This window comes from Bolinopsis microptera, chromosome 6, assembly GCF_026151205.1.
Source record: "Bolinopsis microptera isolate Bmic1 chromosome 6, MBARI_Bmic_1.0, whole genome shotgun sequence".
In the NCBI taxonomy this organism is placed as follows: domain Eukaryota; kingdom Metazoa; phylum Ctenophora; class Tentaculata; order Lobata; family Bolinopsidae; genus Bolinopsis; species Bolinopsis microptera.
Window position 1 is genome coordinate 7157632 of NC_087077.1, and position 13315 is coordinate 7170946.

At 36.2% G+C, this 13315-nt stretch overlaps 3 protein-coding genes across 6 annotated transcripts in view; 2 read left to right on the forward strand and 1 right to left on the reverse strand.

Annotated features, from left to right (window-relative positions):
- Positions 1–13315, reverse strand: part of LOC134816726 (arginine and glutamate-rich protein 1-A-like) — a 1122901-nt gene that overhangs the window by 946050 nt on the left and 163536 nt on the right. The window lies entirely within an intron of this gene.
- Positions 1–13315, forward strand: part of LOC134816720 (cyclic nucleotide-gated channel rod photoreceptor subunit alpha-like) — a 33118-nt gene that overhangs the window by 12773 nt on the left and 7030 nt on the right. The window contains exon 1 of one of the 4 annotated variants that reach the window (XM_063825693.1): positions 8906–9559. The exons of 2 other annotated variants lie outside the window; for them this stretch is intronic. In XM_063825693.1, the coding sequence (XP_063681763.1) occupies positions 9504–9559 (56 nt within the window). In that variant the 5' untranslated portion in view covers positions 8906–9503. Of the gene's footprint in view, positions 1–8905; positions 9560–11356; positions 12452–13315 lie in introns of those variants that run through there. One more of the 4 variants, XM_063825689.1, reaches the window with a different exon arrangement.
- The window catches only part of LOC134816734 (PHD finger-like domain-containing protein 5A), a 121052-nt gene continuing 107975 nt past the window's right edge, over positions 239–13315 (forward strand). Inside the window, exon 1 of the mRNA XM_063825716.1 lies at positions 239–265. The gene's annotated coding sequence lies outside the window, so the exon portion shown is untranslated. The remainder of the gene's footprint in view (positions 266–13315) is intronic.

Here is a 13315-nt window from a genome sequence, read left to right on the forward strand (position 1 = left end):
TATGTGATTTTCCAACGTTGCAAAATACTCAACTAATATTCAAATAATAATCTATCTAGATGTATTTATATTTATTTTGAGCTTATCAAAGGCTTATGAGCTTATTTTTACATGTATTAAACATGTTGAATAAACAGGAAAAAGGAAGTTCCTGCTGTAGATTTTGCATGTTTGCGAAATTTGTTTAAAACAGAAACATAGATCGTCATTTACTGAACTCAGGAAGCAATAGCTCTTTCAACACTACTATATAACAAATAATTTGAGATCATGAATACGATGTAGTTACATTGAAACGTCGAGTAATCTCCTTTCCCTAATAAGAGCATTTTTACTTGTCGCAACAACCGGGATAAAGATAATTTTTACACAGAATACATGTAATATTATGTTATATTATGTAATATTATGTTATATTATGTAATATTATGTTATATTAACTATCATGTATTAATCTGTGATTTCAAAATAATCGTAATGATGATACTGATAATTACCCTCTTGCATTTGCTAATGCTATAATTAGGCTTATCTTATGTTATAAAAGCATCATGAGATACTGGTCACAATACAGTAATATACACACTATACATATTCAACAATATGCAGGTATTTTTTATAAGTATAACAATTATGAAATAAGTTTTACTTTACTGCAAAATTTGGAATTCTCAGACCATTTCAATCGAAACTAGTGCCTAAAATGACAAAATTAAAAGTTGCCGCGAATTTCGCGGTTCGACTTCGATTGTATTGTGTTCTCGACGGAGCAGAAATGCCGCAACTCAAGTGACGCTGTGAAAATGTTTCACTGGGGACTTTGTTGGTTTGACATACTGTACATTTCCTTTTCCCGATTTTTAACATTTTCCTTTTCAAGTTTCATTGACACAATGAGGCGGTCCTTGTCAGCTCTAAGTAACATTCGAATATTCCGGTGCACTTCTAGTATCACACTTGTTTGTTAAATATAATTCGTGTGAGTGATCCTCCCTACTCCCAAGTATGTCCTAGAGCAACTCTCAGAGAGACAGATATCTGTCTGCCTTGCTTCATTACCTTCCTCTTGTGAGATTATCAAATACTTGTTCACTGGACCATAGAGAAATGTTGATTTTGCACTGGGTCCCAGCTCGACCTTTTATGCTAATCAGTACCTCACTAATTACTAATAACCTCCATTGTGGAGCAAATGTAATTACGATGTTGAACAATAATTCTAGATCTACCAATATCCTTCCCACCCTCATATTCCTAGAGCAGCTATGTGCTATGTAGAATGTTGTCTCTTTAGCTTTGACCGCTTGGTCCCCTTCCTGTACAGGGTTAGTCTACTCTGAAGTAGAGGGTGTTGTTGATTTTGATTAATAGTATTATTCACTGTGTCCCTTGTATGCTTAGTTATTAGCACCTTTATTGTTGAATAATAATGATAGTGAGTAATGATGTTAGATTTATCAATACTCTTTACTCATCCATATTTATGATCAGTTATGATCCATATGAAATTCGCTCCTTTATCCAGATACTAAACAAAAGAATCGTTCCATGTGTCATAGAAGGAGGGGGGGGGGTTAACATGGTGGAGATCCTTTGTATTTATAGACAGTATTTAAAGTCCGTTAGACCAAGCTGTCAATCTGGCAACGGTTTAGACTGACCAGATCATACTCCCAGTCGAAACTTTGGAGAACCACAAAAGAGTAATAAAAGGCGTTACTGTCGTCGCATGTTTATAAACACCCTATTGACAGTTGTCACATCTTTGAGTGACAGGTTTCACGGGCTCCAAGCAGGTTTCCAAGACAGATCAAGTCTCAGCCGGGCGGTTTGCGACTACTTAAACCTCACTTGTCGAACTTAACACCGTCGAAATCAAAACGGTTGCACTCAGAGTATTCTTTTAGTTGTAAATACTTTTAAACCTGCGTTCACAGTCTGGCAACAAATCACTTGTCAGGCGTGGAAATCATACCTGTCTCTTGGGTGTAAGCACATCATTTTGCTAAATTTGCCAAGAAATTATTGAGTCAGCATACTTTTTTACCAACTTTTTTTATTTTACAAATTGTTTACTAATTATTGTTCAGACAAATGGTGAAACGCGTTTCTTGATTAGATGGGCATTTTCTCGATACTATTTTTTTCTTTCATCTAATAATGTAGCTTTCATTAGATGATGTGACTCAAAGTAAGCTGACTAGATTAGCTTGAGTTTTAGCGTGAAGCTGTTGAACTGCTGCCATATTTCGTGGATCATTTCTCCTTTATTTCTGTAATTTGTCCGTTCATTTCAGCATGATTTCCTAGATTCTGGACTGACTGATTGCCCGCATTAATAAATGTGGGAAATGATGGCTATATTCTGTTACCTTCACAAGTATTTTTCTGAAATTCAGCGGAGGAGCTGCTGACACACTCTCTAACTTGTAGTCTGTATAAGATTGTAACAATTTCTTTAACAAATCTATCCTGAGAGAGTGGTTACAGGGCGCGGCCGACACGAACTTGACTTCAAGTAACAAAACTATAGTTGATTTGAACAGTTACAAATAAACTAGACCAGTCGAAACAGTGTTAATTTGACAGAGAGTTGACTAATCATTTTTCATGAGTACTTTAAGCCTAGCTATATCTGTCAGAATTGTAATTGTAAAGGTCATTTTCACCTTAAATGTGAGGTTGTTTGTAATATTTATCATAATTTAAGATTATTTCGGCCAGAGTAATTTTAATCTAAATAAGCACGGCTTCATTCTCCATGCAAATTGCTTTTGGTAAGTTTTTCGATTAAGTGCCGGAAATTATAGTTCATATAAACGCAGTTAGTTCCATTTCCTCGATAATTACGGCACTTGTACACAGACTTTAGTTTTGGATTAAACCCCCCTTTTTCCGTCCGTTTTGTTGTGAAACACAAGAAAATATTTTATCTTGGGATGATGAGTAGATGGAGCTGGCTGAGTCTGGAAAATGTTGCACGCGGGGTAGAGATCTTTTGGTAAATAATATTTTAGATTTCCACGAAAATAAAAAGTTCGTGATATTGATCATCGATTAACCTGATTTCTCTTTCCTAGAATTGTGAAGCATCAAATCTTGAAGCATATAATCCTTCTCTAGCTCTGTAATAGTATATTTCACTAAAAATCCCGTTTTATTAAGTTTCCCGAGATTGTTAATGCATATTGCATGACGTATCTTCCTTGTATGGATCATTGATTAATAAATTGATCGATTTGCCTCATCTGTTACCAATCTGGTATTTTATTTATTGTAGTTAAAGACTTCCTATTTTAATTAATCTGGATATATTGTTGACATGACGACATGTTGACAATAACGGCAAAGTTTACTGAAGGTTGATGAGATTCCGATGATTGGTGATTAATATGAATGTCTGATTATATTATTGATATTTGTTGCTGAGATTATTTTCAAATTTCACAGTGTCAAAATAGTAAATATAACTTTTGTGTGTTCGTTATTTTCAACGTTTTCGTGACGAGCAAATAATCTCGATGGCCACCATGCTGTTATCTCAAATAATTCGGTAAGTTTAGTGAATCTTATCAGCGCACGGCGATTAATGGTATTTGTTAAATAATGTTGTTTAAAAATGATATTTAACAATAGTTAACAAAGTACTCAAAGTGAGTATATTTAAAAATCTATCTTAGAAATTATGGCCATTTCAATTGTTAATCCCAACATTCTTTTTGAATCACCAGCATATGTAAGTTAACATGTCACTGTATGTGTTTTAGGTTGCTATGCTATAAACAGTTCATTATTCTTCCAAAACTAATAGAATGCCATGTTTAGGTGGTTTTAAGATTGAAAAAATGACAACATAATTTTGATACACGGATAACAGATGAAATTAGAATAAATCTTCTTTCTACAATCACTATCCTTTTTCTCATTAATTTGATCTGAATCCCTTCCTGAGACTCAGAGTAACTGGTCATTAGTCAAGAGCTTTTTTTCAAGTGCCGTAAATTATAGTGCACAAAAACCGCAGTTAGTTTCATAACGTTGTTCTTTCTTGAGCTTCAGTTCCTGATAAAACTCGTGTATTCTGTTCGGATTTGTTTTGAAACGCAAGGAAACAACTTATCCTGGTATCATGAGTAAGTGGAGGCGTGTGAGAAACGTTGTACACGGTGTCCAGATATTTTGGTAAATAATTTTATCTTTTGATTACTTTCCTCATTTATATGTATCTATATTCTATACAGTATACACTATACATTATAATAAATTTTATCCGATTTCTCTTCCAAGAATCACGAAGTTATTTAATGATATTTGTTGCAATGAACTAATTCAGGTTTAAGCTTTATCAGGATAATCGATTTAGCTTTTCTATTTTTGGTGTTCGGTTAAACTGATCTTTACCCGACAGTCAGATACCTGGTATCTAAGGATAGTTCCCTCTATATAGCCCCCTGGACCCTCCTGGACCCTGAATCTGACCCTGCACGTGCTACTGCCTCCAGTCTCCGTGTCACTACCCCTGGTCCCTTGTATCTGACTTTTGTTATTTCAGTTAAAAAGACGCTGCCGGCCCCTGCAGAATCTACACTTTTAATTAGGCAGCGGACAACTTTCTGCTGACTTGAACATTGAAGCTGCAAAAAAGCCTCACCATTTTTCTTAAGTGAAGCCTCACATAGTTGGATAAGTAATGTTTTGCCGTTATCCACTAAATTTTCCTGGGTGAGTAATGATTGTTAACAGTAGTGACGAGTGTCGAAACTGGACTCCACTACTTCAGCTTTCATGTCATTAACTCTGTACAAAGTCAAGATATGCATTATAGAGAGGGCTCGAATGAAAGATTGTGCATTTTTCGATTAAAAATGGTTTTGTGAACCTTACTATCTTCTTCCTTAACTCTTCCTCCTCGATTGATGTGATTATTTGCAGCTGTGAAGTGTGAATTAGTCTTAAACAGGATATCTGATATCACAGATATCACCACAGGCAGTCATTCGTCCCATCAGCATCAATGTAATGAGGTTTCAGACTCTGACAACTTTAGATTGTTTGTTCAGCGTTAGCGATTACAATAGTTCTGAGGACCTTACCATATTCTTCTCTCACTCTTCCTCCTCGATTGATGTAATTATTTGCAGCTGTGAAGTTAATCTTAAACTGGAAATCTAATATCACAGTGATCACAACAAAGACAGTCATTCGTCTCATCAACAGTCAACACCATTGTCATGTCGTGAGGTTTCGGACTCTGATATTGTCTCTTTATTGGCCGTTCAGTCTTTGCTTAGACCCATTCAGTCTTTGCTAAGTCACGCTCCGTTCATTCGAGTGTTTTTGATCTGTTGTTTTATTGGAGATGCTTGGATGTTTATTTTTCGATATTAATTTACATCAAATTCTTGATCGAATAATTATTCAAATTTTGTGGAAATCTGTCTAATAATATAAGTTACAGTCTATTTACACCGTTCCGGATGAATATTCAAATGTACCACTACCATCAAAAGCCATCACAAAATTATTTAATAATTAAATGGTTTGATGAAATTGTATCAAACTGAATAATCACGCTTAGAAGTTCACTAGAACTTGATTCAAAACAATGGTATAAGCCACAATTGATGCCCAAATCTCAATAAAACGATTAAATGAATACTTGATAGACTCTTTAGCTTTCTCAAGTCAGCGCTATGAATTTAATAGTTAATTATTCGGTTACAGTATGCCACCACATGTTGACCACTGTTGCTGCATGAGAAATATTAAATATAACGCATATTGAATTATCATAATCAACAGATCGATAATGTTCAGATCGGCAGCTTCAAAATGGGGAAATTATAGGCGGGACTGGTGATCCTTATCGGTTACACTAAGAGAGGTTGAGGGTGTGTTAAAAACCGTTTTAATTTTCTATCCTGGGTGGACTATGAGTCACCAGCATGATCCATTTTCTGTTCGATATGTTATTTTAAGATGACTTCAGTGATGGGTGTGCTCGTCTTTTACCTTCGTTGTTTTTCCTAAGAAACGTCAATGAAAGACTTCACATTAATTTTAGACTTTTATTTGTGATTCCCACCCCACCCCCTCGGCTTTGAATTACGTCATCTCTGATAGTGATTGACCCCCCACCAAGTCACTTGACATAACTCAGGGAAGTCTAAGTCTTTGTTATCAGTAGCTTAAATTGTGATTACTAATTTCATAATAACAGTTCCTGATTATTTACCTTACAATTATGTTCTATAGGTGTTTATTAGGTTTGAATATGGGGTTCAATAGTTTGCTTTTCATGTCATTTTGCCAAGCTTTCTCATTCACAAAACCACAAAAATGACGTCCTTTACAGCTCCTTCGTGTAAGTCTCTATTTAATAGTCTGATAGTCACGAGTACGCGCCCTTTATTTAACCTATTATAATATATAATATATCTTCTATAACTTTGTGAAACTTATAATATTATGTTATTTACTCCCCATTCTAAATATAACTTTTTACATAATATCATCAAATGAGGGTGTATATTACTAGGGTGCTAATTTATTAATTTTGTGCCGTTTATTGAACACTCTTTGTTAATTTTGTTTTGATTTAGTAGCGACTCTCCAGGCTCATGGTGTATATTGTATAAAACCGTTAGTCAGGACTAAATCAACACAGGTATTACTCGTATTCTCATATTTCACAACAATCCAGCCCATAGTGTACCTGATAAAACACTCACTAAATACCTGAAGTAAATATAGTGCTGCCGCCCCACACTAGTAAATATAGTGCTGAGTCCTTGTTTAGACCTCATCACGGACCTGGCGACTAGTAACGAACCAGTGGTGAGCGGTGACTAGTAACGAACCAGTGTGGCCGTCTTGTTACGTCTTCGTGTATATCTAACGAGTGAGAGGAGGATTTCTCGATAATTGACATTGTTTTAATTATAGTTTCTCTGATCTAATTTTAGACTTCTTAGTACTTTGACGCTCACTTTTGATAGGAGCATGGGTGGTTTGTGCTAAATGCTAATTGGTGTCCATCAAACCTCAAAGTATCTTCTCCCTGAACATGCGGGCACAAATTAACTTGTGGACCTCTTTGAGGGTTGGTCTTTTGCGGCTGGTCGCCGGTGGAGAGCTTAATCACGCGGTAGTCTTCTTCGTACTTGTAGGCTTAGTATAGGCAAATATTAGTTCTCGTTCATGCAAATAAGGGGGGGGGGGGGGGGGGGGGGGGCCAACCATATTAAAGTATATTAAAGTATATCCCCGGGTCAAAATCGGAAAAAATCCTACATTTTAATATACTTTAATATACCTACAATTAGAAGATTTATATTCTTCGTTAAGATTTACATGATGAACTATATTTTTCACTCAGATTCGCAAGATAAGCCTGTTTTAGGACTAGTACATGAATTTCCATCCAGATTGGTCAAAAATTGGCTGAGCTATGAGCTTTAAAAAGTATGCCCATATTTGGGCATACGCTTTTGCCCAAATTCGCTTTTGACCAAATTCGATAAAATTTCAATATTTTTTAATGAGACTAACTCTATGTGAAAGATATAACTCAGTGTTTGTTGAATATAGTGGATACTAAGTAAAAAGACCTCCATGAACAAAATTGGGAAAATTGCACATAATATCTCGGTTCGGAATACTAGCCAAAATGACTTCATTAAAATTGAAATAACTCCATCAGTTTTCAATATTTTTTCAAGAACTTTTTGGAATAGATTAAGAATTGCATTTCAAGCTTATTTTGGGCAACAATTTTTGAAGTAGGCCTCCAAGGAGATAGGGATATTAAAGTATATTGTAGGTATATTAAAGTATATTAAAGTATATCCCCGGGTCAAAATCGGGAAAAATCCTACATTTTAATATACTTTAATATGGTTGGCCCCCCCCCCCCCCCCCCCCCCAAATAATCTTGTTCCCTTTATAGTCTTCACCTCAGTTATGTTAATGAGAAGTAAATTATTTCCATTCAGCCGTTCTACCGGTAAGTGGTACAGACTGACATTTTAAAATAAAGACTTCGGCTTAGTGTCCGACAGTGGCTGATGGAAATGTTCTTATGAATTATTAACCATTCTCCACCGATCAGTATTTGTCTTGTTTAAGTCGTTGATTATTCACCATTCAGTTCCGTAAAATAATAAATAATTCATCAATATTAATGAATGATTGATCATCAGCTATCGTTGATTTATTGGAGACCGAGCGATTATTTACGACAAAATCTTTGTCTTTTATCTCACAATAAGAATATTTAACGGTAGTTATCTCTCTCAGTAGATATGATCGGATATTTCTGGTCCAATGTTCACTCAGTTGAGGCTAGATCTCCGTTGAAATGTCTACCTCACCTTAACAGACGTGACATGAGTACATCGACTACTGACTTAACCTGCCTACAGACATAATGGTACACAGAAATTGACTACAATATATACTATAATATTTACTCATAATTTGGTTGTGGTCTTTAATCGCTCGCTGTCGACCTCGGTGCACTTAGACAATCACCTCTTAGTCTTAAATTTAGGTATTACTATTAGGTAATTTGTCATTTTATGTAAGATCGAAACCGTCAAAATTGTAAAGATAATATCTAATCGATTAAACTAATTGTTCGGTTGGATCTGGTGTTGTCGAATAAAATCCAGCCGGTAAAATTAACAACATGGAATAGTGAAAGTGGGAGCTATTTCCACCACTATCATATTGCTGTAGGCTATTACGATGAGGTTAGTTTAGTGTGAGCTATGTTCACTGTCCTCGCCAGGGTTGGAGGCTAAGGACCCGGCCTATTTAATGGCCTGTCTCGTTATGTTATCCTTTTGTTTACTGGTTGTTAACAGTCATCAGCCGAATATATTTCCTATTTTAGTATTCCCATGGTCCCGGTTTTTAATGCGGTCGACGGAAATATTTTAAAATTGAATTCCCGTCAGCTGTAAATAGTTGAGTTGTAAATAGTTGAGTTGGTTACATCATTCACACACTCCCAGCTCACTAGCCTTTGTCACCATTTTCAACTCTCTCACTAACATTCTTGCACAACGGGTGTTAATCTGATCAACCTTTCTGCTGACTCTATATGTAACTCTAACCCCTTACGCCTATAGAGGACTCTATATAGTCTACTATGTCAAATATGCACTTATAGAGTAACTCTAGTCCCTACCTAGCTACAAGTACATAATAAAAACCTATCACATCAGCTGGGCACTGCGCGTCTTTAGGAAACCTAGCCTCGTACTTGTTTTTAGAGTACCTACTTTTAAATAAATTCGACGCGACTGTGGGCTGTGCGTGTGTGGTTTGGCGACTGTCTGAAATATTTCGGTGTCAGCCGTTATTCGATACGGTTAAGTGGTCTGTTGTTCCTGACAAACTTTTAAATCTTCCGTTTCATAGTCTTGAGTAGGTAGCCCAGGAAATTTTGCTTGTTGGATTTCAGTGTGACCAGTCGCTTGCTTTGGATCTGAAATGTGATGTCGGGTAATTGGGACTCCGTAAGACAGGCTATCTACACAAAAATCGAAAATAGGTATGTTTTTAATGTTGCGTGATTTGTGTGGAAATCTTAATTAAAATTGAATGCTGCGGTTTTAATTTTCTACACAGTCACAACGAATACTCTATTTTGTGAATGATGCATGAGACAAAAAAACTGTTCCATAATTATTCATTTTTAAATTGCTTATAGTAATTTCATTAGAGTAGTTCTCTAGAAATTGTCTGCATTCGGTCGTTTCATACTTTTATATTTTCCTAGAAATTTCGGAACCATCTGATCAATTCTCTGAATAGTATAATATTAAGTACGATATTAAGTTCCAGTACCTTGGAACTGTATAATGCAATGTGCCTGACTATACGAATACAGAATAGGAGCGATATGTAATTGTATATTTCTGAAATTTTCTATTAATAGATACTTAATATAATAGTATAATATTAATACAAATGAAATTAAATACTAAGACTACGAACTTAAAGTTTCAATTTTAACCGATACAGACTAAAGGCGTGTACAAATAAACTTTTGTGCTACTTACTGAAGATTATAAGCGGTAACAAAACAAAAGTAGCATGGTATTACTTTTATGAAACCTAAGTAGCTAAATAGGCCGTAATATGAAAGTAAATCTTCTCCCATTAGCGTTTTAGCGGTTTTGTGGTCCTTTCGAACGACAGATCTTTTGCACAGCTGTACAGCAGGTGCAGCTCTGCAGATTTTATTGGTACATTATTTATCTGTTCTATAACTCATATACAAAGCTCACATTTTCTTTTCGTAAACCCCAATATTCTGTGAAGTTGATTAACCAGTAATTAACACCTAATTACTCCTCACTACAAACCTATCATCATCACAAATTGAAAACGATCCATTTTACAGCGCCCCGGAAACGCTTGTTCTAGCCTATCAGTCGTATTTCTATAACATTTCAACTATGATTAAATTGTTAATGATCATTGTAAATTGTTCTTTAACAATAGCATTCATGCTCGCCAACGTCATTTTGATTTACCGTATTTCCATTCAATATTTGTATTTTACCTTGCTCGTTTTTATATGTACTATATAGTGTCTTGCCGCAGATTTCAGTCAACCAGGTAGATCGGGACTCTAAGGACTAACGACCATGACTGACCTCTTCAAGTCTGATAGCTCGACTGATCCCATCAATATGATCTAAAATTACTGTATCAGCTTCTCAGTACTTGAGTGGCAGAATAATATTCACATAGTATTTATATTCGAATCTGCTCTCGTAACATCACAGCGGATTTTGATACATTATACATTATACACGATATAACCCACTTCCAGCAGTACCTCATCCTCATAGCACAATGTAGGTATAGTACGCCTAATATCTTCCCGCTCTGCTTCCTCTAGCTGTGATCTCCTGATAGCGAATAGAGATCTCCTGAGCGCTGTGTTCCGATCTTCTTTATCAAGCAGGAGTCGCTACTGAGTACTGGAGCGCTTTGTATCTGCTCAATTATGAGTTTCAGCAAATCTTTGTTTGAGATCGTCCCAGTATTCGTTATTAAGCAGTTCTGAATAACATATTCAATATTCATATCATTAAACTGCTTATATCATTTGAACTGCTCGCTGGTTACTGTTGTTTGGATTTATCCAGAATCATTAATAAAGATATGTCTATATGCCTAAAATTTAATTGTTTAACTTTAAGATAGTGAACTGCTGTTTTCAATTCAACGAGGCACATTGGGAGTCAACTGTACCTAACAAATATGACAACCGGCAAGTTAATGATTCGGTCCTTATATATTTCGATAAACTGATTTTTATTTTATAATCGAGTTGTTTATTCAGTACAGCAAAAGAAGGGTGATTTTGTCACTATGGTATGACTCAGAATGGCACCGAACCAAGTAGAAATAGCCCAGAGGATTCTCAGCCAGAACATTTAGTTCCAAATGAGAATTTAGTCGAATATGTGAGGGACGTTTATGGCAATGTGACTGTTTGCGGAGGGAAAGATACTAAATCTATGGAGGAGGGGACTTCAAAAAGTGGGATAAACAGAACACCTATGAGAGGAATTCTGAAGAGGACTAAGAGCTCAAATACTAAGGAAATAAGCGGTTTTCCCAAAGTTCAAGAAGATGGCGAATTATCGGAGAGGAAACTTGTGGACGGTGTAACCACTGTGACAAATATCCCTGGAGAAGATTTCATCAGTCCCAGAACACTTGGTGAGGTTGAACTTGATGAAGCTCAGGATAGTGCTTCACTGCAGTCGCAAGATTCAAACAATCAGCAAGCGGAGCCTGGCAGTGGTATTACTGAGGGTTCCAATTTGAGTGGTAACAACGAACCTAAACCCAAGTCAGTTAAGAGTGTATCAGTTGCAGAGGAGTCTGTTTCAAATGGACTGAACTCACCTCATAAAATTGAGTCAACTAATGACAGTGGTGAGTCACCAGAGTGCACTACACGAAACTTACCTACTAAGGACCTAACTTGTGCATCAAGTGAAAATATTGTCGAGGAATCATTGTCCAACTCACCGCAACAAATCTCAAAAGAACAGTTACCGTCCTCTCAAGAAAAACCATCTGACGACACGCCCGTTTTTGAAGAAATTTCAGCTGATAAATCTTCAAAACCGGTGGATAAAACTCAAGGTACATCAGATAAATCCCAGGTTGTATCAGATAAGCCCCCTCCTTTATCTGAACGAACCAGCTCAACTGACAAAACCTTATCTCGAGATAACTCTACTGATAAGACTGCCAGTCCACCTCGGCCCAATTCTAGTGGTAACATTGAGACGATGAGAAAGTGGCGCAGGACGGGAATGGCCGTGAAAACGTCACTAAAGTTTCAAGAAGCGGGAAAATTGGCGATGTTGAAGAAGGCTATGATAAAACTTAAGAAGGATTCTATCAAATACATGTACGTGCAGAGGGTAATGTATGATATTATTTTAAAATCTTTTAATAGCTGATTTAGCTTTAAATACGGTAACAATTGCAGTCAATATTACTGCATTGAATACTGAGACAATCTTTATTTTTAAGAGCAGTAAATAGCTAGAAGCAAAATTCTGATCTTTGTGTTCTTCAGTATTTAAGTATTTAAATGTTGAGAGCATTATACATGTTGTGCGTATCTATAGGTGTTATGTGCGTATCTACTAGGTGTTATGCAATTCATGGATTTCTTGGTTGCACAATTGATCGGTTTGAGATCTTTCAACATCTTTTCATCGTATACTTTGTTTTTTTTTTCGACTTTTTAACTCTTGCATAGCATCAATTGCCGAAACTCCTTTGCATCTACCTTCACAATTATATCAATTCAATATTCTCGGCAACAGTTTCTTATTCTACTAATGCTCATCCTAAAATGTTTCATGCAAACACAAATGTGTCTAGTGCACTAATAGTAACAACATCCCTCCATTTCCACAGACAGGTCGCACCATTAACGGTCGTTAGCCTGCCACCTTTAGATAATGTACCCGTTTTACTTGCGGTCACCAACCGTGAAATTAGTGATAATGACCCAGTAAGACGTGGTGATACCGCAGAGCACCAGTCTTTGTTTAAAGGTCATCTCCCATTTGTTCGCCAGGGTTTATCTCCTGATTGTTATAGAGTATCGACTATCGAGCAACTCCTTTATAAACACAGTCCTTTGTGAACTGGTGTAAAGACCACGTGCACCAGGTGCTGCAGGAGTATTTCATCATTTCCAGATAACACTATTGATTATACCGTGCTATAAGTTCCACCGTGGAGACTTCTTGTCTGGTAT